General features: G+C 52.9%; 4 protein-coding genes across 6 annotated transcripts in view; 2 read left to right on the top strand and 2 right to left on the bottom strand.

Annotated features, from left to right (window-relative positions):
* The window catches only part of DUOX1 (dual oxidase 1), a 43,945-nt gene extending 38,663 nt beyond the window's left edge, over window positions 1-5,282 (bottom strand). The window contains exons 1-6 of the mRNA XM_011992114.1: window positions 5,185-5,282; window positions 3,621-3,797; window positions 3,247-3,353; window positions 1,323-1,406; window positions 962-1,126; window positions 2-163 (exon numbers count right to left, since the gene is read on the bottom strand). Coding sequence (XP_011847504.1) covers window positions 2-163; window positions 962-1,126; window positions 1,323-1,406; window positions 3,247-3,304 — 469 coding nt within the window. The 5' untranslated portion in view covers window positions 3,305-3,353; window positions 3,621-3,797; window positions 5,185-5,282. The remainder of the gene's footprint in view (window position 1; window positions 164-961; window positions 1,127-1,322; window positions 1,407-3,246; window positions 3,354-3,620; window positions 3,798-5,184) is intronic.
* An 87-nt stretch (window positions 5,283-5,369) lies between these two features.
* DUOXA1 (dual oxidase maturation factor 1) lies at window positions 5,370-18,578 on the top strand. Of its 3 annotated transcripts, none has more exons than XM_011992095.1 (9): window positions 5,370-5,426; window positions 5,663-5,815; window positions 6,133-6,237; window positions 12,930-13,105; window positions 13,723-13,780; window positions 14,732-14,866; window positions 15,149-15,362; window positions 15,634-15,851; window positions 16,586-16,878. In XM_011992095.1, the coding sequence occupies exons 4-9, from the start codon at window positions 12,959-12,961 to the stop codon at window positions 16,843-16,845; spliced, it is 1,032 nt and encodes a 343-aa protein (XP_011847485.1). In that variant the 5' UTR covers window positions 5,370-5,426; window positions 5,663-5,815; window positions 6,133-6,237; window positions 12,930-12,958; the 3' UTR covers window positions 16,846-16,878. The 3 variants fall into 3 exon arrangements, with proteins under 3 accessions (XP_011847485.1, XP_011847486.1, XP_011847487.1); XM_011992096.1 differs by lacking the exon at window positions 14,732-14,866 and adding an exon at window positions 6,351-6,418 and having other exon boundaries at window positions 5,401-5,426; window positions 16,586-18,578; XM_011992097.1 differs by lacking the exons at window positions 5,663-5,815; window positions 6,133-6,237; window positions 14,732-14,866 and having other exon boundaries at window positions 5,407-5,426; window positions 16,586-18,578.
* Window positions 17,855-21,626, bottom strand: DUOXA2 (dual oxidase maturation factor 2). Its single transcript, XM_011992098.1, has 6 exons — window positions 21,199-21,626; window positions 20,096-20,153; window positions 19,690-19,824; window positions 19,218-19,431; window positions 18,639-18,853; window positions 17,855-18,220 (listed from the first exon to the last, which is right to left on the bottom strand). Exons 1-6 carry the CDS (start codon window positions 21,343-21,345, stop codon window positions 18,027-18,029), a joined length of 963 nt encoding a protein of 320 aa, XP_011847488.1. The 5' UTR covers window positions 21,346-21,626; the 3' UTR covers window positions 17,855-18,026.
* A 916-nt stretch (window positions 21,627-22,542) lies between these two features.
* DUOX2 (dual oxidase 2) overlaps window positions 22,543-24,243 on the top strand; it is a 20,409-nt gene continuing 18,708 nt past the window's right edge. The window contains exons 1-4 of the mRNA XM_011992113.1: window positions 22,543-22,616; window positions 22,887-22,972; window positions 23,241-23,405; window positions 24,001-24,188. Coding sequence (XP_011847503.1) covers window positions 22,543-22,616; window positions 22,887-22,972; window positions 23,241-23,405; window positions 24,001-24,188 — 513 coding nt within the window. The remainder of the gene's footprint in view (window positions 22,617-22,886; window positions 22,973-23,240; window positions 23,406-24,000; window positions 24,189-24,243) is intronic.

Here is a 24,243-nt window from a genome sequence, read left to right as displayed (position 1 = left end):
CGTCCGGTCTTGGGGTCCCAGCGGCTCCTCTGGAAGGGCAGCACCACATCCCCACGCTGGTCTGGGTCGAACACGGGGTCTCCGGGCGGGATGTGGATGTTGAGGAACTCGGCAGGGCAGCCGGGCGTTTCCACGCTCACCAGGTCCGAGAGCAAGTGATAGCCTGTGGGCAATGCAGGAGGGGGTGCTAGGGCCAGCAGAGGGCCACTTTGCCTCCTACCCTAGGCATCCAGCCTCCTTCCCTCCCCTGAAGCTTCAAAAGACTCAGCAGCCCTTATGGGCAAGTCCAAGCCTTGACCTCAGGCACTCCCTCCCAGTCCTTTGTCTCTTCTGCCCCTCTGTGCCTACACCTGCTCCAAGCTGTTGTCCTTGACAGTTTGGCTTTCTCCTTGGTAACTGGGAGGTGCCCTGTGAGTGTGCCTAGGCAAAGGGGCTGGCAGCACCAGCTCCAACACGCTGCAGGAACTAGGCATTCCTGATGGGCCAGCCACCAACCCTCAGTCACTGGGGTCAAGCCACCCTAGCACCCCCACTTTGACTTCCCCTTAGTCCACTCTGCCAGAATCAGAACCCTGCCCTGAGCCTGTCCTAGAAGCCATGGGGCAATGCCTAAGAACAGGGTCCCATGGAGAGTCCCTCCCAGATTATTTTCATGTTTCTATCTCTGCCACCCTCTTACCCCTACCAACAACCCAACATGGAGGGATGTTCCCTTTCCCTAACGCCACCCCTCATCTTTCTGCGTGGGGCAGATTTCTGCCTCCCCAAGCAGAGTTCACTTCAGCATGGATCCTCCCTCCACCTGCTTCTACCTCTACCATACCCCACTGCCCCCTCCACCTCTCACCCTCATCCCTCAGGCTCTCTGTTACTTGTCTCTCATCCTCTGACCCCTCTTCACATGCAGAGGTGTCCAGCCAACCCCACTGGGTTCCTTCCCCCCAGAGGTTGAAGTTCTCACCAAAGAAGACCGCCAACACTGTGCGGTTTCGCAGGGAGGCCAGCCCTGCAGGGCCCCTCGAGATGGTGTTGCTAAGGTCTCGGGGATTGGGCAGGTGGGGTTCTCCCAAGGCCTGGTACACACCATCTGCATAGCTGGCTGGGACCAGGCGCTGCAGCCGGGAGCCTGGGGCAGGAGTGGTAAGGATAAGGATGAATCTTCAGGGGGCATTCTAGACCCCCTCTGTCCCAGGCTTCCCTCCATGTCATGGATCCTAAAACCTTGGAAATGGATGGCCTTTGCTGGTACTTGCCAGCTCTTGCCTCGCAGCAGCAGTACCCCCCTGGCCCTGGGGTTCTGTCCCCACTTGACTCTCACTCACCTTTGCTGCCCCATCTGTGCTCCATGAGGTTGTTGTACCACCCATCAAATCGCTGCACCTCCCACGAAATGGGGTTCTGAGCTCCTGTGTGAGAATGGAGGGAAGGGGCAGCTGGGCAAGTCAGTGCATGAGAGGACAGGCAGGCCTGCCGGGTATGGGTGCTGTGAGCCTGGCACTTGGAGCAGCAGAAAGTGGATACTTGGAGTGGAAGTGAGAGGTAGGGTACAGAGGGAAAAACCAGGGCAAAGCGTGTCCAAACTCAAGCCAGATCTTTAAGCCGCTCAGTGGGGGAGACATGGCAGGGAGCCAAAAAGTAGTGGCGCAGGGAGCAGTGTGTGCTGACAGATGGGCTCAGAGAGGGAGAGGGGGCTGGAGGAGAGCAGTGGCGGTGGGCAGTAGGATGTAGAGGACTTTACTCCCCTCAAACTTCAGTTCCCTGAGGGGACACAACAGGACAGAATCCATCCCCAGTCCTAAGACACCACACAGAGCAAGAGCTAGCCACACTCCACACCCGAGAAGGACATGCCATTCTGTGACCCATCCCTGGGCAGGGTCAGTGTGGTGAGGGGACTAGTCCTCTTTGGCTGAGCAGAGCCCAGGGCAGGGGTGTGGCGTTGCTACTGCTTTTTTCCCCAGTTTCTTGGGTAGGACCAGGGACTGGACTGGTGATATGGATGACTTTGCCCCTTCTCTGGGGCATCTTGTTCCCCACACAATTCCTCCTCTTGATCCTGTCGTACTCTCCAAAATGAGGGTCCAGGAGGGAGCACTCAGCTGCTGGGCAAAGAACTAAGGAATGAGGGATAGAAAGAAGATCCAGAATGGATCATGGAATCGGGGATGGAGCAGGGATCTTTCTGTTCAGTAGATCAGATGGCTGGCCTGATTCTTTCCCCCAAGCTAGGAGTCTATAGGCCTGGGGCTTCCTCTCTGCTCACCTCAGAGAACAGACACACACATTTGCACACTCACTCAGCAGAGAGTTAGGGGGGAACATGACTTAGAGCCTTATGCTTGAGCAAAGAACCCAGCTAAGGGTCCAAGACTTTGGGCAGGGTCACACATGTGATCTCTAAAATAAAATGAGCCTGTGGCACATAAAGGAGCGAGCCTTTGCAGGACAGTACAGGGAAAGTGCCTCTTGGGGATAAGAGGTGAGAGCTGAGGGAGAAAAGGAAAATCCAAACCAAGGAAAGAAGAGGGCTGGAAGGAATGTGGAGGTGAGCAGCTCTGGCAAGGGAGAAGTTGTAGGGAAGGTGTCACCATCCTGTTACCTCCAGCCAAGACAGATCCTTCTACAAGTTTTCTCTGCTTTCTGCTTTTGCATCTCCCATCCCCAGTGATCAGAGACTTGATCTTTTAAATTTAACTTGTGGCACTGTAAGTCCACTTCCCTCCACAGAGATCCGGACTACAGAGAGCAGCCTCAGATTCCAGCAAGAAACTGTCCACTGAAGGCAGCAACATGAAACTCTTGTGGAAGACATTGCTTTTGTCTTTGATCATAATGTTTAAAAATACTGATGACTCCCTTTCAGCTTTGGGTCCAATCTGATCCTAAGATGCTTTATTGTCTTGTGTGTCTAATCAATCTTTTCCTATTTTGAGTCAGAGGCCCTCACTTTATGGAAAACAAGAGAAGATAGAGGAGAGAGAAAGGGCCCCCAAACTGTAAGAATAAAATAGGAAGTGCTGACAGCAGCTGAAGGCTCCCTAAGTCTGTGTATTTGGGGATAATTTTCATTCCATTATCCATCCATTTCTTCAACAGCTAGAAATGGGCAACTCTCACTTGCAGGGCACTGTGTCAGCTAGAGACTAAGGATACAGATGAATATCACACAGATCTTGTCCTTGGGGAGCCCAGAGGATGCTGGGTTCCTCTGCTCCTAACCATGCTTCTCTTCCAATCTGTACTCACCCATAGGGGTCCATGCCCCAACCAGAAGTGTCCATGCTAGAGCCAGGCAGAAGATCATGATGAAAATAATAGGGGCTCAGGGACTAGAATGTCCCAAAATGGAGACCCTAGAAAAAGGACAGAGAATGAGCTCCAGCTACTCAGAAGAATCAGGTCAAGGACTCTGTAGGCCTCTGTGAATCAAGGCCTGGGGCTGGGCCAAGGTCACAGTAGGTAGCAAAGTTCAAGAGACTCACTCTTTCCCAAAATTCTTTAATTCATTCAGCAAATACTTCATGAGCACCACTACAAACCAGCCACTGACATAGACACTGGAGATTAAATGATGAACAAAACAAACAGAAATCCCTGGTACATACCTTCATGGACTTTACCTTCTAAGATTAGTTGGAAAACCCTGCTTTGGCCCAGCACTCCACAGAGTGTATTCCTTGTACAGAGCCCTGGTTGGGGATCAGGAGACTAGGCTGAGGTCTCAGTGCTGCTCCCAGTTCACTGTGGAATCTTAGATAAATCACTTCTCCAATCTGATCCTTGGTTTCCTCTTCCAGCTATGGGAGCAAATATGTCTGAACTGTTTACTTCTCAGCGTGGTTACCAGAATCAGATGTGAGAATGAGGTTGAATTCAAAGCACGAAAAGTGACAGGTGTTGTGCAAATGTGATATAGAGAGGGTAGGCGGGAACTTGGCTCCTCTGGTTGGATCCAGAAGGGATGCACTACAAGGTGCTCATGTATTTAGTGCAAGCTTCCTGCTCTCTCTCTCCACCCAGAGTCAACAGGGAAACAGAAGCAGCAGAGGACTCAGGCTGGGACTCCTGAGTGGAGCAAGGAGTACCTAAAGCCAGTGAAGACCTCCTAAAGGCAACCTGGAGATTGGGGATAGGATAGAGGAAGAAAGGAGCTCAGGGAAAGCCTCATCCCCAGCCAAACATCAGGGTTCCTGGATGGGTTGTCTAGAGGAGAGAACCCAGGGAATGACCTCATCCCTACTCCATCTCCTGTTAAATGAAAAAACCTAGGCCCTGCCATAACCGGAAAGCTCAGTATCACCTGCTGCATTTCACAGAATCTGTCCAGGTGCTGGCCTTTTAATAGTGAGTGAAGAGCTGGGCTCTGGATGGTTGAAACTGTAAAGCTGGATATACTGAAGTAGCCACAGTGGTCCTTCCCTCATCCCAAGATATCCTTACCCCCCCACCCGCGGGCCCCGCCACCATGTCTTCAGGATCCTGGGCCCCAACGCTAATGTACCACTCAGCCCTTAAGGGCATGAAATGGGCTTTCAGACCAGGCTGTGTGGGGATGAGCTGAAGAAGAAGGTGGACATGCTTAATCACCACTCCTTGTGGGTGGGTTGCCCTTAATGATTTACAAAACGACGGGGCAGTAACTTCTCAACAACCTTGACAGGAAGGCACAACCCCAGGACAGGGCAGTGAAGCCCCAGGCAGAGCCAGCGGCAGAACCAGAGAGAGAACACAGGTCTGCCTGTTCTTGCCCCACATGGCCGCTTTTCCAGCCTGAAGCCCTAGAGTGGTGACCCTGGTGGCCCTGAGGTGGGAGGAAGATGGTTCAAGGCCATCTTGGTCCCAAGGGAGGGCTGAGGGGGAAAGCTTGGATCCTAAAGCCCAAAGCTCCCTCCCTGGTATGTTGTGCTGGTGCCAGGAGAAGAACCCGTAGGCCCAGGCAAACTAGGCCACCCAACATTCCCAGGTCCCAAAGAACCCAGTCTCTCGAAACCTTGATTGGGCAGAGGACAGGCCCTAACAGGGCCCGTTTTAACCTTAAGATAAGATCGGAGGCGCAAGGGGCTAGCATTCCCCTTCCTTCCATAACGTGGAGGAGCGGCGGCTCCCCGACCCACCCTGCCCTTGGAGCTCCCTCCCCTGGAGCGCCCAGGCCCGCGGGCCGGGAAAACCGCAGCCCGATCTGACCTGCGGCCACGGCGTCACCGGAGCCCGGGACTGCAACTTGGCTCCGGTCTGGCTCCCAGCTGGGCCCGCGGAGCCCTCTCTCGTCCGGTGCCTCTCCAACTCTGCGCCGGGACGGGCGGGGCTGGGGGTGAGGAAACGACGGCGCGGCCCAGCTCAGCCATGGGGCGGGGCTCAGTGAGGCGGGATGGAGGCTGGCGCCGGGGAACCCGCGGAGGTGCTTCCAGGGGACCGCAGCGCGCGAGGTGAGACGGCGAGGGCTCGCGGGGCGCAGGCAGAGACGTTCCGTCGGTGCTGAAGGCCCGGCTAGTGCGGTTGTGTGGGCGGCGAAAAAAGCAAGTCTGCCTTCACAAGTCCCACGCGGCTGGGGAGAGGGTGGGAGGCGGAGAGGGTATGGGGAGGGGAGACGCTCCTCAAATCCTCTCGACACCGTCGGGTCTGGGCTCCAAGTCCGAGACCATCGATCACCTGCCGCCCATAGACCAGGCGAGGCGTCAAAGCAAGTCACCCATCCGACCTAAACCCCTCTAAGAGCCTGGGGTCACGTGTCCCTCCGGGGATCCTCGTGAGATCTCGGGGGTCCCACCGCCCTGCGAGCCGCGCCGGCGCCCCGCCAGACCCACTGCATCTCTAGGTTTGCGCTGGAGCTGCTGGGATTGCTGGGTATGGGTGGGGGGCGCAGAGGAGGAGGGGGATTGGAGGGACTGCTGCGGAGCTGGCAGACCCCGGCACTACGGTCCTGGCGCACCCAGCCTGTTCTGTACTAGGCTGGGAGAGGGAGGCGGCGCCGCAGAGCCTCGGTGCAGTCTGAGAAGTTTGGGAGTGACTTGAAGAGTGACTGGAAGCACCCCAGACCCGGTTTGTCCGGTCACAGCCGGGTCCTTAAGTGAGTTAGGAGAGGAGTGGGGGTCGGACAGGAGCCCCCACTGAGAGTAAGGTGTTTGTTCACAGAACGTCGGGACCTGGTTCCCTCTTTACTCACATCCCTGGGGGCGCTTCGTGTGAGGTTCCACGGGAGAAGGCGAGAGGCGCAGGCGGCCACACACAGAGGCGAAGGTAGGGAACAGTGGTCCGGATGTGGGTGGTGGGGGATGCGGCTGCTTAGCTCTCTGCGGTCCAGGTGATTTTGGAGAGGGTCTTGAAGTGCTTGCTCCCACCCTGGCACCTAGGGCTACACTTCCTGCTTTCATCCAGACAAAGTTCAGATCAAGTGGGAGTTCTTCAAAGAGAGAGTTTGGTAAGAAACTGGGGAGGCAAGGAAAACGTCTTAAGGCCATAAGTGCCACAAAGATATACATCGAATCATCATCCCAGTTTAACTCGAGTCTGGATAGTTTGGCTTGCATAATTCTGCACCCTTGAATTCCTTAGCCACATTCAATCCACTTTTCAGATCTTGTTCCATTTTTCCACTTAACTCCTACTTTTGTGCAACAACACACATATACATTCATACACAGATACACACATACACACAGACCCTTTCCTTGAAGAGGAAAGTCTAGGACATCAGTTCCTGACAGGGTCCCCATGGCTAACCACAGCTGTAAACGTTTAATGGGGTCTACTCCACTCAGAGAAAAAAGCATCACATTGCAGTAGCTGTGCATTACCAGTCAGAGGTCTTGGCAACTCCAGCCATGTCACCCACTCCCTGCTTGTGGAGAATTAGTGGCCCTTACTCTATGGGTTCCAGCAGATGGGGGAGGTGGGCAGGGGGGAAACTTCAAGAAGAAAGTCCTGTCAGGCTACAAGAGAGGCCACAGGACACTAGCACATAACTTTGAATGATGAAGGCTGGAGGTTGTTCTAGGCTGAGTTTTCTTAAAGATTGTAACTTTATGTTTTACTCACCCCTTATACACACATAGGAACTCCACTTCAACCTGTGGTAGGTAAGGATTGGGTAACTGTGTCTATAATAAGATTGAGCATAATGAAGTCTTCAGTACATAAAGGGAGTCCAGAAAGGGAGGATAGTTCCTCCTCCTCCCTAGGCCAGGTGAGATAGGAGGACCCTAAAGTATGGGAAGCTCCCCCCACCCCATGAGAAAGCATCCCAATTTTGTCACACGGGTCTCTGATGAAGTACACAGGTGTCTCTATTACTGAGAATGACAGAGTCTGGGTGGTTTTTGTGTCTATGTCTTTGTTTATCTAAATTTGTAGGTGTATGTTTGACTATCTTGTGTCTGCTTATTTTTTTTTTTTTTTTTTTTTTTTAGGCTGGAGTGCAGTGGCCGGATCTCAGCTCACTGCAAGCTCCGCCTCCCGGGTTCACGCCATTCTCCTGCCTCAGCCTCCCGAGTAGCTGGGACTACAGGCGCCCACCACCTTGCCCGGCTAGTTTTTTTTTGTATTTTTAAAGTAGAGATGGGGTTTCACCGTGTCAGCCAGGATGGTCTCGATCTCCTGACCTTGTGATCCGCCCGTCTCGGCCTCCCAAAGTGCTGGGATTACAGGCTTGAGCCACCGCGCCCGGCCTGCTTATTTATAATTTATATCAGTGTACACAGTGCATATATCCTAGTCATGGTGGTGAGGTAGGGGAGGAGTGGGTCAAGTTAATATTGATATGAGATTTTCTCACATTAAAACTAATTCTACTATCAGACGTTACTTGACAAGCCAGGAAGAAAGATGTTCCCCAGGGAAACAAGCTTTGTAGGAAAAGCAGGACTGCTGGGTGTGGGGTCTTCTCATTTCACTCCCACCTCTTCATGCATAAGCCCTGTTAGCTTAATAATGAAAACCAAATTAGGGTCGGGGTCATGAAAAATTAACTTTAAATTAGGCAATGCAAATAAAGGAGGACCTAAATTATGAAACTGAACAAGAAGAAATTCAGAAAGGCAAATTTCATTTACCAATGGTCTTTTCGCTTCTGTCATCTTTAATAAATATGACATTTTGTATTTTTTAAAAATAGAGATGGGGTTTCACTGTGGTCTCAATCTCCTGACCTCATGATCCACCCGCCTCAGCCTCCCGAAGTGTTGGGATTACAAGCATGAGCCACCGCTCCCGGCCTAAATATGACATTTTGGAGAATTGGAAATAAGTTAACGTTGTTCTTCTATACTTAAAATACAAAAAGCCTTTTGTTAGTGTTTATTTTAAGCATATGTTAATAGAGATGAAACGTTCTTGTAAATTTTTTTATAACCTCCCTTTAAAATAAATGCAGGAATAATATTTAAACCTGACCAAAATACATTATATTATCTCTTATTCACATATATTAAAAATACTCCTTTTTGAATTCCAGCATATAACATGTGTTCTTGCTGTTAGCCTCACTTTATCTTCCTATCTTATTAGCCAACATATTTTACATTTTATAGGCCTTCCTCCTATGGACTTTTATTTAAAAATATAGTAGCTTCAGGCCGGGCGCGGTGGCTCAAGCCTGTAATCCCAGCACTTTGGGAGGCTGAGACGGGCGGATCACGAGGTCAGGAGATCGAGACCATCCTGGCTAACATGGTGAAACCCCGTCTCTACTAAAAAATACAAAAAACTAGCCGGGCGAGGTGGTGGTCGCCTGTAGTCCCAGCTACTCGGGAGGCTGAGGCAGGAGAATGGCCTAAACCCGGGAGGCGGAGCTTGCAGTGAGTCGAGAGCCGGCCACTGCACTCCAGCCTGGGCGGCAGAGCGAGACTCCGTCTCAAAAAAAAAATATATATATATATATAGTAGCTTCAGTCTAAATGTCATAAATAAAGAATTCTTAGGTCAGTGAACATCTGCTTTAAAATAAATATCACTATCACATATTTTATAAAAGAATTTAATTCATGAATTCTTAGTTACTCATTTCAGCTAAGATTGAGATGTATGTTTCTGATTCAATTAAACACGAAAATTTGTGTCTGGGTCTTTATTAGTCTTGGAGACTCTAACTATTGGAAGAGGCTTTCTGAGAATTTTAAGAAATTACTAAAAGTTGACAGAATTAGTCAAATCCCAGTCCTTAGCTCTGTATTGGTGATACTCAGTTAATATTGACTTATAAGTATAGGGCAGGGTGATAAGGGAGCATAGCTCCCCCTTGTGTGCAAAATCAGAAGAAGTCACCTATGGGGAGAGGAACTCATATTTATTCATTTGATCCAGAGACTGATCAGTATACTCTACATGCAGGGGATGCAAAGATGGAAAGATTAAATCTCTGCCCTCAAGGAGATTACAGCCTAATTGGGAGACAGATGTTCAGACAATTAGAGTACAATGTAATCATTGTTATCATGAAGGCATGTTCAAAATGCAATCAGAATGTTCCAAGTGGGAACCTCTACAGTGGCCCAGTGGCATCAGAGGAAACTTCACAGAGGAGGTAACACAAGCTGAGACTTGAAGGGTGAAAAGGCATTTGCCAAGAGAGTGAGTGCATTCCAGGCAGAGGAAATAGCATATCCAAAGGTACTGAAGGCTTGAAAGAGCATGTCAGATTCAGGGAGAGGCCAGTCATTCATATGGCTATAAATTAGGCTGGGCAAATGATGGAGAGAGTATAGGTGGGACCAGGTTATAAAGCACTTTCTATGGGATAGGAAGAAGGTGAGATTTTAGCCAGAGCAGAGAAGTGAAATGATTATATTTGCTTATTAGAAAAAAATGATTCTGGAACCAGGTAAGAGAGGATGAGCCTGGGTTAGGGCAGAGGCAGTACAGAAGGAAATGCATGGATAGTTTCAAGAAATATTTAGGAGGTAAGATGGTTCAGGTGTCTGGCTTATTTGATTGACCAGTGGTGATGTTGCCAAACATACAAAGACAATAGAATAAAAAGCAGGGCAGAGACAATGAATTCCATTTGAGGGGCTGTTAAATTTGAGGCATCAAGGGAACATCCAAGTGAAAATGTCCACAGGGTGATTGGCCCTTTTGAGTTTGGAGCTCAGGTAGGAGGGCTACCTGAAGACATTTGAGAACCATCAGCCATGGGAATGGATGAGATTGCCCAGGGAATCGGGAATACTGCTAAAAGAAGAGAGCCACCACAGATTCCTGGGGAGCATCAACATTTAACAGGGGGGAAAAGGAACTAGTAGAGGAGCCACAAAGAGATGGCCAAAAGCAGGAGCCCCTGGAGAACATGGTGTGATGGAAGTGCAAGGAGGTAAAGTTTGAGGAAAGGGGACATGGTCTGCAGTGTCAAATACCACAGAGAGGTCAAGAAGCATGAAAAGTGAAAACTGCCCCTTGGATTTAACACTTAGTGACCTGATGGAGAAGACAGGGAGGAGGAAAAGTCAAGACTGTGATAGGTTGAAGAGATAAGGCAGTGGAAATGCCAATATACACTGTTTTTTTCAAAAGCCTGGCTGTGACAGGAATAAAGTAGGATGGTAGCTGGAGGGGACCAAGAAGATCAAGGGAGAAGGTTCTTTCTCTGTGTGTTTTTAAGGTGGGAAAAATGTCAGTATACCCTTGAGAGAAGGAGCCAGCAGAGAAAAAGAAGCAGGACACTATGAAGGGAGGGGGGACAACGGATGATAAAGGTGATGGAGAAGGCAGGCATGAATGGCTAGAGCCCAGGAGGATGGATTCGCAGAATAGGAAAGAAGAGAGACGCCTATTCCTCAGGGATGGGAGAGTTGAATAGTTAAGAAAAAGCAAAAAAGTTCGTGTTAAAACTGACACTCAGGGGTTAAGTTACTTGCCCAAAAGACAGGATTAGAAGTTAAAACTGTCTTTCTGTCTCTTTGACTGACACCATGCTACTCCCACAGACAGCACAAGAAGGTGGCCAGCTTAGAAGGAGAGAGGAAGGCTGGGAGCTAGAGCATATTAGGAGAATCCTAGCATTAGAACTAAAAGGGACCTGGAGATTATGAAATCCATTTACAGATGAAGAGACCAGGGACTCAAGAAGTTGTTGCTTACCTGTCTGATATCACAATATTAGTAAAGAACTGAAACTAGTCCCAGAATGGATTCCAGCTCAGGGTTCTCTTCAAAAAAGATTGGAGAGGCCGGGCACGGTGGTTTATGCCTGTAATCCCAGCACTTTGGGAGGCTGAGGAGGGTGGATTGCTTGAGGTCAGGAGTTCAAGACCAGCCTGACCAACATGGCAAAACCCGTCTCTGCTAAAAAAAAAAACTTAAAAATTAGCTGGGTGTGATGGTGCGCGCCTGTAATCCCAGCTACTCAGGTGACTGAGGCATGAAAATTGCTTGATTCTGGGAGGCGGAGGTTGCAGTGAACCAAGATCATGCCACTGCACTCCAGCCTGGGTGACAGAGCAAGACTCTGTCTCAAACCAACAAACAAAAAACACTATGAAGCTTAAGAACTTAATAAAAATTTAAATGTACTCCGTTTTTTATTTACTTAAAATAAAAAGAAAGATTGGAGAAAGAGATAAATGGAGTAATGAAATGCCCCCTCTTTCCCCACTTGGGAGCTTATTTGTTTCCAGTACCATTCTTAGCACTTGATATACACAATCTCATTTCATGCTCACAATGATGCTTATCAGATAGACATTATTATCTCAAATTTTTAATAAAACTGGGTGTCTGTAGAGGTCAAGTGACTTGCAAGAGGCAGAGGCAGAATTCAAACCTCTTGGAGCTACTTGACTCCCAAGCTCATTCTTTCATTATAACATTTAATAAGACAATGTGTGGTCAGACTACATTATGGAGCCTTCTGGGCAAACTGAAACCCCAGTACAGATCACACTGCAGAAGAAACGAGGAAAACTGGGATCATTGACTCTAAGATGCATTTTTTTTTTTCCACATTTTGACATCTCTGAAATTAGGTATATTTCACCAGCAATGGTGGCCATGGTTTAATGGGCAAGACTTTTTTCCCCCTTTATTTGTGCTAAAATAGTAGTGTGTCATGCAATGCATTCTGTCTGAGATTTAACTAAACACATTAAGTTCAGGTACCATTTTCCCAATATCCTGCAGAGGAACAAATAAGAGTCAAACAAGTTCTCAGATCAGGGGACAGGCAGAGAAGACCACAGCTAGGGTTTGAGCTGAAACTTGGCCTGGGAATTTGAATCAAAGAGAAGGGCCAATATTGATAATGTGTGGAATAGAAGGACATCTGGCCCCAGCACTGCCTGATAGAGGATAGGTGCCCCTTCAGTGCTTATTTAGGTGAACTCAGTGAAGCTCAACTGTTCTGCAGTTACCAGAACAAGAGCCAGGGTGCTTGAGAAAGCTGGACAGACCTGTGTGGGCAGTGCCTGGTCTGGAACTCAGTCCTCTGATGATGTGGCTGGATTATATACTCAGCACAGAGCTGCCTGGCCTTTGTTCCTTTGGGGACTGAGGAAGAAAGCCAATCTTTTTGTAATCTGTGCTATCTTTCACCTTATGCCTTCACCTGATAGTAAATATAGCTCCTTTTATGTTCTGTGATCTATCTGTGCTAGGGGCCTGAAGGAGAGAGAAGAGAATTTTATTTCTTGAGACAGACCCAGAAGAAACAGAGAAGCCTCAAGGGTGGTGGTAGCACTGATTTATGGAACCTGGGGGTTAGGAGAGGAGAATGGGGCAACAGAGACTGATGGCAAAGACCCTCATTCTGTCACCTAAAAGATGGGGAGATGGATGGCTGAGCGGCAGTGGAACGGCAGTAATAGCAGAGTCTGATGATGCACAAAATGTGAGCTCCAGAGAAGAGAAACCTAGTGTGGCTCATTCTGTGCTGTATCTCCGGCACTAAAAACAGTGCCAGGTGCATTGAGGGCATGCAATAAATGTCTGTTGTTGTTGTACAGCATTGCCTCCCCTGCACAACCTCACCAAGATGGCTGCTTTGGGACACACATTCCCCTTCTATGCTGGCCCCAAGCCAATCTTCCCAATGGACACCACTTCGGCCACCATCATCATGATCTTTCTGACTGCACTGGCCACTTTCATCGTCATTCTGCCTGGCATTCGGGGAAAGACGGTGAGAAACCCAGTCCTGGAGACCCCAGCCCAGAGAGACCTCAGCCTCAGGCTGAGGAGTCCAGAGTCTCTGACTACAACCAGACTAAGGAAGGAGACCCCAGTATGGAGAAAGCATCACCACCATCCCAGGCAGAGAGCCCCCCATTCATTGATTCAACAGTTTTTATTGAGCGCTGGTGCTGCATGGTGGCTCATGCCTGTAATCCCAGCACTTCGGGAGGCTGAGGTGGGAGGATTGCTTGAGCCTAGGAGTTCGAGGCCAGCCTGGGTTTATAGTATAGACCTCATCTCTTAAAAAAAAAAAAAAAAAAATTAGCTGGGCATCGTAGTGTGCATCTGTAGTCCCAGATACTTGGGAGGCTGAGGTGGGAGGATCACTTGAGTGACTGCAGTGATTTGAGATCGCATCACTGCACTCCAGCCTGGGCAACAGAGTGAGATCCTGTCTCTAATAAATAAATAAATAAATAAATAAATAAGCACTTATTACGTGCCAGACACCCTGATTTCAATTGACCAAGTGATCTCAGCTTTCCCTCCCCCAAGTCTGGAAACAGGAAGGGTAGATGTGGAAGGAGGGCCCTCCTTACTTAACCCACCCACCTTGTGACTCAGAGGCTGTTCTGGCTGCTGCGGGTGGTGACCGGCTTATTCATCGGGGCTGCGATCCTGGGTGAGTGCGAAGTGCAACTGACTTGGGCAGCTGCCTCCATCCCTTCAACTCCCTCAGCAGCCTGCCTCTCCTCTCCTTGTTTCCCCACAGCGGTGGGCCCTTGCTTCAAGGTGGCTTCCAGACCCTGCCCATACGCCTCTGTCACCATGGCCTTATCTCCTCACTCTTACCCTTGCCTGGAGAGGTGTCACCCTGGGAAACAAACTGGATGCATCTCCTCAACCTTCCTAACACTTTTATTCAGGGGGGAAAGGAGGTCAAAATGAATGTCTGTGGGGAGAGGGCCCCAGAGAGGAAGGGAGGAAATGGGAAAGGGTGGTTTGCTTTGGTTTGGTGATTAGGCAAATAGAAGAGATGAAAGTCTCCGTGAGGCCAGGCATGGTGGCTCATGCCTGGAATCACAGCACTTTGGGAGGCTGAGGCGGGTAGACCACCTGAGGTCAGGAGTTCAAGATCAGCCTGCCAACATGGTGAAACCCCATCTCTACTAAAAATGCAAAAATTAGCTGGGCGTGATGGCAGGCACCTGTAATCCCAGCTACTCGGGAGGCTGAGGCAGGAGAATTGCTTGAACCCGGGAGGCAGAGGTTGGAGATCATGCCATTGCACTCCAGCCTGGGAGACAGAGCAAGACTCCGTCTCAAAGAAAGTCTGTGTTGAAGCTATCTGCTTTTGCCTTGCCTGGCATGGTTTAGGTTCATGCTTCCTTCCCAGCTCCCTGAGTGACTCTCCCTAGAGCAGGGAGAAAGGGAGGGAAGAGGTAAACAGAATGTGGCCAAGGGAAATCCCACATATGGTTGGCAGACTTACCATGAGCCAGACCCTGGCTAGTTAACAGGTATCCAATTATGACCAAAACAGACATGGACCCCTTGTAGTTCTCCTTTGGACTCTAACCTAGTAATGCCCAGACCTCTCTGAGTTCCCATATGTCCAATTCCCCAACCACAGCTGTGAATTTCAGTTCTGAGTGGTCTGTGGGCCAGGTCAGCACCAACACATCATACAAGGCCTTCAGTTCTGCGTGGATCAGCGCTGATATTGGGCTGCAGGTCGGGCTGGGTGGAGTCAACATCACGCTCACAGGTGAGGGAGGGCTCTTACCTGTGAGGGAGGGGAAGGCTCTGCTGTCTTTGGGATCTATGTTTGGTGTGGTCCAAAGAACTATAGGTTGCCTGGCACTGGGGCTGGGAGGATGTGTGAGGTGGGAGGTCAGAGGCATGGTAGGAAGGGAAGTTCAGGGCCTTGGAAGCTGCTTTCTCTCAGTTGAGACCACTTCCTGTCCCTCTGCCCAGTGTGAGTGAGTCCCTACCTAGGCCCCACTCTGGCCCTTGGGTTCCTGCTGAGCACAGCTGCCTTGTGCCCCAGGGACCCCCATGCAGCAGCTGAATGAGACCATCAATTACAACGAGGAGTTCACCTGGCGCCTGGGCGAGAACTATGCTGAGGAGTATACAAAGGCTATGGAGAAGGGGCTGCCAGACCCTGTGCTGTACCTAGCGGAGAAGTTCACTCCAAGAAGCCCATGTGGCTTGTACCGCCAGTACCACCTAGCGGGGCACTATGCCTCGGCCATGCTGTGGTGAGGATGGGAAGGGGACGGGGTGGAGGCCCTGGTAGCCTAGATTCAGGAACAGGGTTTCTCCCCATCTCTCCTCCGCTCCCGTGCGTATCTCAGGTGGGGTGGCCTGGCACCAGTCACCACAGTGCTGCCTCGGGAAGTCCGTGGGAAGGAATCCCCACCTCATATCTTTGGGTCACTCTTGGGTCCCTGAGCCTCCACCTGGGCCCGACCAGGTTCACCAGCAGGTAGAAGTACCCGGGCCAGTCCTCACTGGGTCCTGGCTCTCCAGGGTGGCATTCCTCTGCTGGCTGCTGGCCAATGTGATGCTCTCCATGCCTGTGCTGGTATACGGTGGCTACATGCTATTGGCCACGGGCATCTTCCAGCTGTTGGCTCTGCTCTTCTTCTCCATGGCCACATCACTCACCCCGCCATGTCCCCTGCACCTGGGCGCTTCTGTGCTGCATACTCACCATGGGCCTGCCTTCTGGATCACATTGACCACAGGTAAGACCCAGCCCTAAAGACAAGCACTGGAAGGCTCAAGCCCAGGGAGGGAGGGCCTGGGGGCATCATGTTGGTGGAGTTGAGGGTCTGCTCCTGGGGGCCAGGATGGCTTTGCCCTCGTTAAAGCCCCACCCTCTTGTATCTCTTATCTCCTGATTTTCTCTCCCCAGTGCCACTTCCCCTCCCTCCTCAGAGATGCCCACTCCCTTGTATCTTCTCTGTCTCTGTCATCCCCTAACTCTCTTCACTCAGCAGCTTCTAAAATCTTCCAACCCCCTGTCCCCTCTTGCTTCCTCCAAATACCCTTCTCTGGGTCCCCATTCTTACACCCTTCTCTGACCTGCCTTACACAGCTTTAAATTGTCCTGCAGTCTTCTCCTCTCCTGTCTCACTGTCTACTCCCTCATGTGCCTCCTCATGCCTCCTCCTCTGTGCCCTGCCCTTCCCCAGGGTTTTTTTCTTTTCTCTCCCTATTTTCAGAGTTCTCTCTCTCCCCCTTTCTCTCTCTCTCTCCCGGGATATAACAGAAGGAGCACTGGGCTTGGAGTCTGGAAACTCAGGACAACAGAGCTACACCAGCCACATGCCCCTCAGCCAGTCTCCTCTCTGAGCCCAAGTTGCCCTGAAGCAGGGGCTGCAGGCTTCCCTTAGAGTTGTTCTGACACTCCCAGGGGAAGATGTCCTCGGGTGGTGTTACTAGCACTAAAGTGGACAACTGTTGCCCTCGTCTCCAGGATTGCTATGTGTGCTGCTGGGCCTGGCTATGGTGGTGGCCCACAGGATGCAGCCTCACAGGCTGAAGGCTTTCTTCAACCAGAGTGTTGATGAAGACCCCATGCTGGAGTGGAGTCCTGAGGAAGGTGGACTCCTGAGCCCCCGCTACCGGTCCATGGCCGACAGTCCTGAGCCCCAGGACATTCCCCTATCAGAGGCTTCCTCCACCAAGGCATACTGTAAGGAGGCACACCCCGAAGATCCTGACTGTGCTCTATAACATTCCTCCCCGCGGAGGCCACCTAGACTTCCAGTCTTGCTCCAAACCTCATTGGAGCCCCATAAAACCAGCAGAACTGCCCTCAGCGTGGCTGGTACCAGACCCCCAGCACCAATCTACAGACGGAATAGAAAAAGGAGGCTCTACATACTGATGTTAAAAAACAAAACAAAAGAAAAAGCCCTAAGGGGCTGAAGAGATGCTGGGCCTGTCCATAAAGCCTGTTGCCATGATAAGGCCAAGCAGGGGCTATCTCGTCTCTACACAGCAACCCAGCCTTTCCGTGATGCCTTGCCTCTTCAAGATGTTATTCACTGAAACCTAACTTCACCCCCATAACACCGGCAGTGTGGGGGTTACATATGATTCTCCTATGGTTTCCTCTCATCCCTTGGCACCTCTTGTTTTCCTTTTTCCTGGGTTCCTTTTGTTCTTCCTTTACTTCCTCAGCTTGTGTGGCCTCTTGGTACAATGAAAGACAGCCCTGGAAAGGAGAGGACACCAAACTTCTCATCCTAGGTCTAACATTAACCAACTATGCCACATTCTCTTTGAGCTTTAGTTCCCAAATTTGCTAAATAAGATTGCAGGACTTGCCAAGAATCTCGGGATTTATATTTCTATGCCTTGCTGACACCTGCCTTGGCCCTCAGACACCACCTCACAAGAAGTCAGGTGGGAAGTTAGTGAATCAACTCCAAAACGCTATTCCTTCCCACCCCACTCAGCTGGGCTAGCTGAGTAGCGTCCAGGACGGGGAGTGGGTGACCTGCCTCATCACTGCCACCTAACGTCCACCTGGGGTGGCTCGGAAAGATGCTGTCTCTGGTAGGGTCCCACCGGCCTCATTAGAGGGCACTCCTATTACTCTGGAGTCTCTGGACGCAGAGAATCCGGTTTCACAGCACAGCGGAGAGTGTACTAGGCTGTCTCCAGCCCAGGGAAGCTCCTGAGGGCGTGCGACCCGGGAGCGGAGAAGTCATGAAAATTAGTGTGGGAAAAAAGTTTCTAAAAAACGAAAGAAAAAAGTTTATTTACAGCTCTCCCCAGGAGACTTTCCCTAGTGCCTGCGGATGTCGGAGGCCTAGCGCCAGCTGCGCGCAGTGCCCTTCCCGGAGCTCTCCTGCTTCCCGGCCTGCCAGGTCCCAGGTCCCGGGGAAGGATTCCAGATTGGGTCCCCCTCACAGGTTAGTGGTGATGAATTTTAAGTCCGGGAGCGCGGCCTGCTTGTGTAGTGGGTTGCCGAGGATAAGAGGTGAGCCCCCTTTCGCCTGGCTGCAGTCCTCCGCGCTTTGGTCCAGAAGGGTGCGAAGAGCGCTGGGCCGAACATAGTGGAGACTCACCACCGCCCCTCCGAGGAAGAGGCACAGGATGCCTGTGGCGGTGGGGACGGAAAGAAAGGAAGGCATGTGGAGTCAGGGCTATGTTGCCTAGGCTGGTGAACTCCTGGCCTCAAGCGACCTTCCTGCCTTGACCTCCCAAAGTGCTGGTATTACAGGCTTGAGCCACCATGCCCGGGCCCTCTTCAATCTTTTGGAGCCTACCCCTTGTATTACCTCCCCGGGCCCTACACACACCTCTAATCTGGATTACATGAAACACGGCAAGACACCCACCCCTTCTAAGACCCCCTCTTTTCATCTGTAAAATGGTCATAACAGTGCCTGTTTCTGTGAACTATTGAGAGGGGCAAATCAGATAATGTGAATTCTTTCTGTAAACTGGAAAGTGCACACCGGGTATGAATCCTGTCCCCACCCTTAGCCCCCAGGGCCCATTCCCTCGGTCCTCACCGGTTGCCAGCGTGACCCAGAAGGCGGCTCCGTACTGCGCGGTGAGCACGGCGGAGCCTAGGCGGAGCGGGCAGAGCGGCACGCTGGAGATGGAGGCGAAGGCGAAGATCCCGAAGAGCGCGAAGGCTCCAGTGGTCAGCAGTGCCAGGCCTCCGTAGAGCGGGGCCGGCGTGGAGAGCAGCACGTTGGAGAGGAGCCAGAAGCAGAATGCCACCCTGCCAGGGAGTGGGGGGACCGGCCGTGAGCCGGCTTCTCCCAGCCCCTGGAGTTCCCAGAGCCTCGCGCCCCTTTTTCCCTACCCCAGCGTCAAAACCACGGGCTGGGATGGCAGCGGCGCAGGGGAATTCCCTGGGGGAGAAGCGTGCTCCCGAGGTCCAGGCGGTGGCTGGAGTCCCTCCGGATTCCGATGGTCTGTGCAGACCTCGTGGATCTTCTAACCCCCGAGGCTGTCATGCCCACCCCGAGCGCGTCGGATCTGGCTGCAGCTGCTCTGTGCCTCCGAGGTCTGCATCCTCCCGCTCACACGGCCCAGCTCCCGGCACACACACACATGCACACAGCCTTCCCTCCAGCGCTTACCACAGCGTGGCCGAGGCGTAGTGTCCCGCCAGGTGGTACTGGTGGTACAGGCCGCAAGGGCTACTCGGTGCGAACTTCTCCGCCAGGTAGAGCACAGGGTTCGGCAGCCCCTTCTCCAGCGCGTTCGCGTACTCCGCGGCGTAATTCTCTCTCAGACGCCAGGTGAACTGCTCGTTGTAGTCAATGGTCTCGTTCAGCTGATGCACTGGGGTCCCTGTGGGGTGTGGCGGGCTCATGGGGCTGCGCGCGGTCGGAGACCTTGCAACTAAGCGGATTCAGACAGGAAAGTGGGAGTGTGGCGCTCTCGGCGGGAGAAATGGGTTCGGTAGTGGTTGGAGAAAACGCAAATCCACGAGGACCACAAGCTATTTGAGCTTGTGGGATGTGACAGGCCCTCCAGCTATCCCTGACACACTCTCCTAACCAGGGGATCTCCCAGCCCCAGGAGTTTATTTAGCCCCAGCCCCCTCACCTGTGAGTGTAATATTAATGCCTTCCAGGCCCACGAGCAGACCCACACGGGCTGTAACGCGCGCTGCACTGAAGGCTTTGTAGGATGTGTTGGTGTTCACTCTACCCACGAACCATTCTGCACTGAAGTGCACAGCTGTAGGGAAGGGCACACAGTGGGGTGGGGGAAAGAGGGTGGGAAAATGGAATTAGGGAGTGGTGATGGGAGGTGGGGCATTGTAGAGAAATGGGGACTTAGAGGTCCAATGTAGTTGCATGGTAAGGGCCAAAAAGTGGGCCCTAGAAGGAGCTGGAGAGTGGGAAGAAGGAGCAGAAAACCAACCCCAGTTCCCTATTGTCCCAGGTGCCCTCTGCCCACCTCCTTTGTCACCCTGGTCCTCTCCCCTTGGGCTGCACCACACACTCACCCACGATTTCTGTGCCTATGAACAGACTGAGCAGAACTCTCACCAACCAAAACCAGCGCTGCAGGAATAGGCACTGGGTCAGGCCTGAGCCCTGCCCAACCACAGTCCCCAAGACCACCCTTGACCCCACTTCACCTGGATCTTTAGTTATATCCAGACCTTTGAGACTAATGTTAGGCGAGCTTTTCCTGCAAGTCCCTCTGGGCTACTGGCATTTCTAATGTTTTGTGACCATGTACTTTCACCTCCCTAGCCCCATTTCCCATCTACCCTAACAGTGCCTCCCCCTACTCCCACTTCCTGGCACTCTTCCACCACCTTCACTCCCCCAGCTGTCTGGCGCCTGGTCCTGGTTCTGTCTCCTGGTCCAGTCACTGCTTGGTGAGGCTCAGTGAGTCCAGAAGTGCTAGGCATGCAGGGGTCACCTCCCTCAGAAGAGGGAGGCCACAGGGCCTGGTCTCCAAGTGGAGGAGGTGGGAATGCAGATACTCCTAGGTGCACCAGTCCAGGGAAACCCACACAGATTAAGATGCGGAAAAGCTAGGTCCTACCAGAACTGAAAAATGCACAACCTAGGTTCTGGGAGAGGGGGAAAGTCTAAGACAATGCACCCAGTTGGCTCTAACTTCTAATCCAAGGTGGGAGTCTCAGTCCTTAGGATGGGGCACCCGTACACATGCGTCTCAACCCAGTGCAAAGGGGAACACCACAGTCTGAGCTGCTGGCATCTGTCCTTTTGGTCTGAAGGTCATCACCCACGGGATGGGATGAGAGTGCAGCTTTAGTCCTGGGAGAGGTGGGAGACCCTCCAGTACATGAAGCCTAGATTCTGTCTCAGAATGACTGGACTGAGCGCCCATTCTCTGCAGCAGTCTTCCCAATGACCCAGCTGGGGTCCTTCTCCAGGATGTCCTGGATGGGGAGCTGTGCCTGTCCTTGGAAAGGGGTGCTTGCTGCACCAGACTCCTGATTTCGTTCCACCTGAGCCTCAGTTCGACTATTCATGGAGGCTTTTGTACAGTCTTACCTGTTCTGGGTCCCTCAGGAGACAATCTGCCCATGAACCTTCCCCCACTCTACCTGAGCTAGGAGGACACCCTTACCGAGTGGCCACGGATCCCCGGCAGGATGAGCAGGAAGCTTGCTGCTAAAGCCAAAAACACTAGAATAACGATGAGCAGTGGAACGCTGAAGCCTGCGGCATGCCGGGGCTGGGGGTAAAAAGGCAGTACCCCGTTCCACAGGGTCATGCTGCACGCTGGCCCTGAGCTGCACGCAGAGGGGCAGGCAAGCCAGCCAGGTGGGGCTACCTGGACGCGGGAGAGCGCGTCCTTGGCGTCTCTTCGCCTACAAGGCCGGGATCCAGTGGGCTGGTGAAGTCAGTTCTGCACCTCTCCGCTAAGGAAGCGTGGAGGTGGGCTGCTCTCAACGCTCTGGGGTTGGTACCGAGAGAGTTGTTCTAGTCGGCGAACGAAACTACTTCTCACTGTCTGTAGCCGTTACTTTCCTGGTTCTGCGGGTTCGCCCTGAGTTTGGAAGTCGCGCGGGACCCCTTTTATAGTAGCGTGGGCGGCGTGCCGCAGGGGTGTCCCAGCCCAGCGGCTGGTCAGAGCGGGAAGAGGTTATGCAAATAAGGGCCCCACCTCCACAGCAGGAGGGTGAGCCCTGGGTCCAGATGCTCACACTCGGCGCAGGTCTGTCCTGAGCAGACACCCACACAGTGGCGAGACCAAGGACCCAGAGAGAAAAGCCACAGTGCAGCCGGGGTGGCTGAGGATCGGCGGAGCTGGATGAGTGAGGTTCGTGAAGGCAAGAAGCAGAGCACAGAAGCAAAGATTTTAAGAGGAAAGAAGACATCTGAAGGCAACACCACCTTAAACCACAGGTTAGATCAGCGTTTAGGACCTGACGTTAGCCCTCGCCCATCACGCACGGGCGTTCATTGCAGAAGGGGAGTTTACTGGGGAGGGGGGGATTCATTGTGGAAGGGTGCTGCAGGTCCCTAGCTCCCAACTCAGTAACCTCTTTCCCTTGCCGGACTCCTGGAGGAGAGGCGGAGCCTGAGGGATTGGGGGCGGGGGTCCGGGTGGTGGAGGTGAGACATTAGAGACATTGAGCGCACCCTGGGAGGCTGGACCAGTCCTGCCCTGGACTGACATGCCCCAGAAGACTCCTGCCCATTGGGTTTCTATGGTCGGGGGTTAACTCTGATGGGGTGGCGGATGGGGAAGTGTCAATGCCTCCAGAGCTGCCGATTGTCCTGTAAAGAGTGGCGTTTGGCCCTCGGTGATGCTTCTAACAGCTACTTTTCAGAAGTGGAAACAGCTGGCGCTCCTCCTCCAGTGCTGGCTGTAGGAACAAGAGGGGAGGGACAGAGGACGCCCTAACAGTGGCCTTCCCATACCACCTACCACCCCCACCCTCACTCCGCAGGCTGCAGGGCTGGCATGCTCCGTGCAAGACCAGAGACACTGATGCTCCTAGGAGCTCTTCTGACTGGACCCCTGGATCCAGCGGGCAAGTATCAGGCTCCTCTAGCGGCGGGGTGTTCCCCAGGATCCCCTGGGAGGTGGGGAGGAGAGAGGTGCGGCAAGCGGCTCCCTGAGTGAGACTGGAAGGTCATTTCGCCGCGCAGCTCAGCGGGATGGGAAACTTCTCAGTGCGGCCGGACACTTGGGTCCCGTTAGGGGCGCTCCGTGAGCTGGGGAAGGACTGGCCAAGGCCTTTGTTGCCAGGGAGGGGTAGCTGGGAGCGTAGTGCTGAAGCGGCCCTTCTCTGTGCCCACAGGCAGTCAGGACGCACTCTCACTGCCCTGGGAAGTGCAGCGTTATGACGGCTGGTTTAACAACCTGAGGCATCACGAGCGTGGCGCTGTTGGTGCGTTTTGCGGGCTCGGGTGTGCTGGGGCCGCGGCTCGCGAAGGTCAGGGGCGCGGGAGGCCCTGAGAGGAGAATATGCGGGGAACACGCGCCTAGCAGCTCCGCTGCCTACACAGCGCACTCTTACGCGCTCCTGGGCCCAAGAGACCCTTGCGAGAAGGTTCTGTCAGTGAAGGGGGTTGGGGGTTGAGGGAGGCTTAGGGCGAGGTTTGGGTGATCCTTGGGGATGGAGTGCTTAGACAGAGCCCCACTCCCTGCCTCCGCAGGCTGCCGGTTGCAGCGCCGAGTACCAGCCAATTACGCCGACGGTGTGTATCAGGCTCTGCAGGAGCCGCAGCTGCCCAACCCGCGCCGGCTCAGCGATGCAGCCACGCGCGGCATAGCTGGGCTGCCGTCGCTCCGCAACCGCACCGTACTGGGGGTCTTCTTTGGTGAGGGCAAAGGGGGAGACCAGTGGGGTTGATCTGGCGCTCTGCTCAGCCTTGGGGAGGGGCCAGATCCCCTCTGCGAGTCCACAGGAGACCCATCCAAGACTCCCAACCACTTCCTCTCTCTCTAAGCAGCACTTCAAGACTGCCTTCATCTCGGAGAGATTTGGGATGTTGATACAGAGATATTCACTCCCCTTTCTCTTACGCCTTACTCCAAACTAGGGGTGTCACTGGACCCCCATTATGGCTCTTGGGAACTGAGCTCCCCAGCCACCGCTCTCCTCACCATGTGTTTGTAACCATCTTACCTCTCCCTAGCCCAGAGGGAGGAGGACTGACTTGGGGTACTCCTACATAAATTATATCATTTTGATTCTCACAACAGCTTTATGAATTGGATAGGACGGGAACTCACTATAGTCTCACTTTGCAGATTAGAAAATTGAGGCTCCCTGGTGCTAACCTGCAGAGCTGGTGGTGGAGCTGGCACTGGGACCTCTGTCTTTTGGCACCTGAGGACCCTTGGAGGCCGCCCAGGCCGTGGGGAGAGCGCGATTCGGACGGTTTGTCACCTATTTGCACCCCATGCCCGCAGGCTACCATGTTCTTTCCGACGTGGTGAGCGTGGAAACGCCCGGCTGCCCCGCCGAGTTCCTCAACATCCGCATCCCGCCCGGAGACCCCGTGTTCGACCCCGACCAGCGCGGGGACGTGGTGCTGCCCTTCCAGAGGAGCCGCTGGGACCCCAAGACCGGACGGAGCCCCAGCAACCCCCGAGACCTGGTGAGGAGGGGAAGGTGGCGGGAAGGGGCCGCACCCCAGTCGGCTGGGACCCAGG

This window comes from Mandrillus leucophaeus, unplaced genomic scaffold, assembly GCF_000951045.1.
Source record: "Mandrillus leucophaeus isolate KB7577 unplaced genomic scaffold, Mleu.le_1.0 Scaffold402, whole genome shotgun sequence".
NCBI classification, from domain to species: domain Eukaryota; kingdom Metazoa; phylum Chordata; class Mammalia; order Primates; family Cercopithecidae; genus Mandrillus; species Mandrillus leucophaeus.
This window is presented reverse-complemented; position numbering and strand designations above follow the sequence as displayed.